Here is a 3,381-nt window from a genome sequence, read left to right as displayed (position 1 = left end):
GGATGAAGTCATCCGGAAAGCACAAATGTGTCATCAGCAAAATAAACCAAAGGGAGATATGAGTAAAAGATGGGCAGACAATAAGGGAAATAAATTCATTCCCAGCCATAAGGGAAATAAGAGCACCAATAACAAGGGAGTATATAAAGGTCAAAGTAATCGAAATGGGAATAAGCCCAGATTTAAGGTACTAGGCGAAGCTAGGACAAATGAACAAACCGGAAGAAATGAAACATAATTAATTAATATACCACCTTTACAATGTTGGGGATGTGGAGGCTCGTATTATGTCAAAAACTGTTGAAATATGGAAATAAGAATATTCCAATTTAGTTTTTCCTTGAATTAAATTGTGAATTAAAATCGAATTTAGTCTTAACAGCTACTTGGATATAATTAATTAATTACACCGTAAGGCATTTCCCTCTGAAATCAACTCCCCTTGATGTCTACCTATCACCCTTGGATACCCTTAGATGATATGTTAGAAAATTGAGAAAGGTTGAACCGTTCGATCACAAAAAAGTAGTTATGAATTCGTTGCAGGTAGGTAGGTATTCGATTTGCAAAGGTAAAGACCAAATATTGCTGCTCTTTTTGTAATGGTAGGCCTGGTCGTTTCACTATTCAATTCCTGGAAGGGTCTGCTACTTACTCCAATGTTCCTAAAACCCCAACTTCCAAACCATAGCGTTGCATCGGCATGGAGACAAGTCAAAATAATGGGATGTGGTCCTCGCACGTTTCCTGGCGGAGTGACCAAATGGCAGTGGAAGAGAATGCAAGAGCAGAAATCCAAGAAACTCCTCAAAGCCCGCCTCCTTGGAGAATGCCAGCTTTACGAAATGCGGAAGCGAGCAGAGCTCAGAGCAGCCACGACCAATATTGAAAAGCCCCGGGAAAAGTCCGCCAAAGTCCCTACTTTGTTCGCTGTTACAACTGACAAGCATCTCCAAGCCTTGGTTGACAGGTTTCAGAAGCCTGGGGGAATCGATCTCTGGACCGCGAAAGATGGATCGGAAAGCCTCGCTTTCGATGGGAAGCTCTCCATTCAGAGCGCGACGTTGTACAATAGGGTTAATAGCATCGATGCCGACGATGCGAGGTCATCCCGCTCATAGCAGGTCAGTGGATCGACTCTAGCCAGGCAAAGGTATAGTTCTTCATCCTCTAATCAACAACAATCAGACAAATACTCCAAAGTGACAAGAAGAGCGAGAAATAGTAATGATACTTAGAAATCAACTGATTTCACAAGAAGAGCCAGAAATAATAATGGTACTCAGAAATCAACTGATTTCTCTACAAGGCGCCAAATAAATTCGCTTGCGGGTTCTAATTTGGTAAAAGATGACGATTCATATACTTCCGACGTGGTGTATGATATTGGACTCCTGAATGGCTTCTGTGAATTTTTTTACTTTACCAGGTTATGGTCACAATGAAAATTTCCAATATCTTAGTGATAACTGTATAGATCTACATTTCAGAGTTCGAAGGGTTTAATTTTCCAAGTGCTAGAGTTTTCCAGGGTTTTTGGTTTCTGAAACGACCTAGTATCTTGAGAAATGTTCGAATGGTCTATATGTATGGCATTCGTTAATTTTTTTACTTGTCTAGGTTCCAGACACAATGAAATTTTCTAGGTTGTTTTGAATATAATATGCCAGTTCTGTGTATGATAAAAATGATTCAAAACCACCTATTTTCTGGTCAAGCTCAAGGCAAACCCTGGGATAGAAATTTGAGATGCTTGGTATGGGTTCACCTGTCAAAGTTCCTACGGCATAGTTCCTCCATGCTCTACCGGTTTCCGAGGCTTTTGAAATGATTCTGAACCTTACAATTTCCTGAAACGGCTTGAATCTACGCCATTCGTGAATTATCTTTACTTAATTGGATTGTGGGGACAATGAGCTTTTCTGGGGACAGGATCTAGGTATTTTCATGGCCTTTGAAGTGACAAAAAAAACCTTGAAAAATTGTTTGGATCTACGAATCTATGTCTTCTATGTATTTTTTCCTTCATCTGATTCCAATGACAATGATTTTTCCTGAATAATATAATATTCCCCCCACACCACTTGTCTTAGTTACCCATATAATATGCCCCTGACTCCTGTGTGTAGTTTTCGTACAAACATACTGTACTGATGCTTTTTCTTTTCAACTTCAATCCACCTATCATGTGAAAAAGCATTGATATATTTTTACGTTGTTTGACCAGGCGAAAGCTATTTTAGTGAATGGAAATGAGTGATTGTATTTTCTCTTGGAGGATGTGAATGGTTTAGCAGAATATCTTCTCTAGCAACTTAAAGAAGCCACGCGGTTGACATTGGAAGCTTCTATAATGTGTTCCACTCAAATTGACTCTTCCAAATTTTTCAGGTGGGAGTACAAAACACTCTATTTTTATTCTTATTTGCAAAGAAAAGTGTACTTTAATGATATGTATGATATAGAGGTGCACCCAAATACCAGATGGCAGTAGCTTGTATGAATGGTTTAGAATAATAAGAAGAAGTGGTAGAATTATAAACGTTGCTGAGACTTGTAATTATAAGGTAAAACAGTGAAAATTTTGGTTTTATCACTGTTCGTTATAATTCTAGACAATTACAAATTTATAATCTGCTTTTGTTTTTTAATCATGTTTTAAAGTTAATTATAATAAAAATAAGATCATAAAATTTTATGTTTCATCCTTTCCTCTCATGACTTGGTTAATCCAAAAACTCATAATGACAGTTCTGTCATGTGTCTGAAGGTTGTTCGTTATGGAATGTCTAACATGTAAAGATGAATGTTCTAATGAAATTTCATTAATTTTAGGTTTTTATCAATTGCAATAAGCAAGCACAATTTGGCATACTCTTTATTTATCTGTATGCTCCAAACTCAGCATTCTAGCACCGACGTGGTGTATGATATCAGACTCTCGAATGGCCTCTGTGAATTTTTTTACTTTACCAGGTTATGGTCACAATGAAAATTTCCAATATCTTAGTAATAATTGTATAGATCTACATTTCAGATTTCGAAGGGTTTAATTTTCCAAGTGCCAGAGTTTTCTAGGGTTTTTGGTTTCTGAAACGACCCAGTAACTTGAAAAATGTTCGAATGGTCTATATGTATGGCTTTTGTGAATTTTTTTACTTATCCAGGTTTCGAACATAATGAAATTTTCTAGGTTGTTTTGAATATAATATTCCAGTTCTGTGTATGATAAAAATGATTCAAAACCACCTATTTTCTGGTCAAGCTCAAGGCAGAACATGGGATAGAAATTTGGGATGCCTGGTACGGGTTCACCTGTCAAAGTTCCTATGGCACAGTTCCTCCATGCTCTACTGGTTTCCGAGGCTTTTGAAATGATTT

The 3,381-nt window shown here is 37.3% G+C and overlaps 1 protein-coding gene across 1 annotated transcript; it reads left to right on the top strand.

Annotated features, from left to right (window-relative positions):
* The first annotated feature begins 722 nt into the window (after positions 1 to 722).
* Positions 723 to 1,121, top strand: LOC149211401 (putative DEAD-box ATP-dependent RNA helicase 33). The gene has a single exon (XM_089388382.1). The coding sequence runs from the start codon at positions 723 to 725 to the stop codon at positions 1,119 to 1,121; it is 399 nt and encodes a 132-aa protein (XP_089244508.1).
* Positions 1,122 to 3,381: the final 2,260 nt, after the last annotated feature.

This window comes from Pinus tabuliformis, chromosome 1_1 (genome assembly GCF_031772625.1).
Source record: "Pinus tabuliformis cultivar Carrire ecotype Pingquan chromosome 1_1, CPIR1, whole genome shotgun sequence".
NCBI classification, from domain to species: Eukaryota; Viridiplantae; Streptophyta; class Pinopsida; order Pinales; family Pinaceae; genus Pinus; species Pinus tabuliformis.
This window is presented reverse-complemented; position numbering and strand designations above follow the sequence as displayed.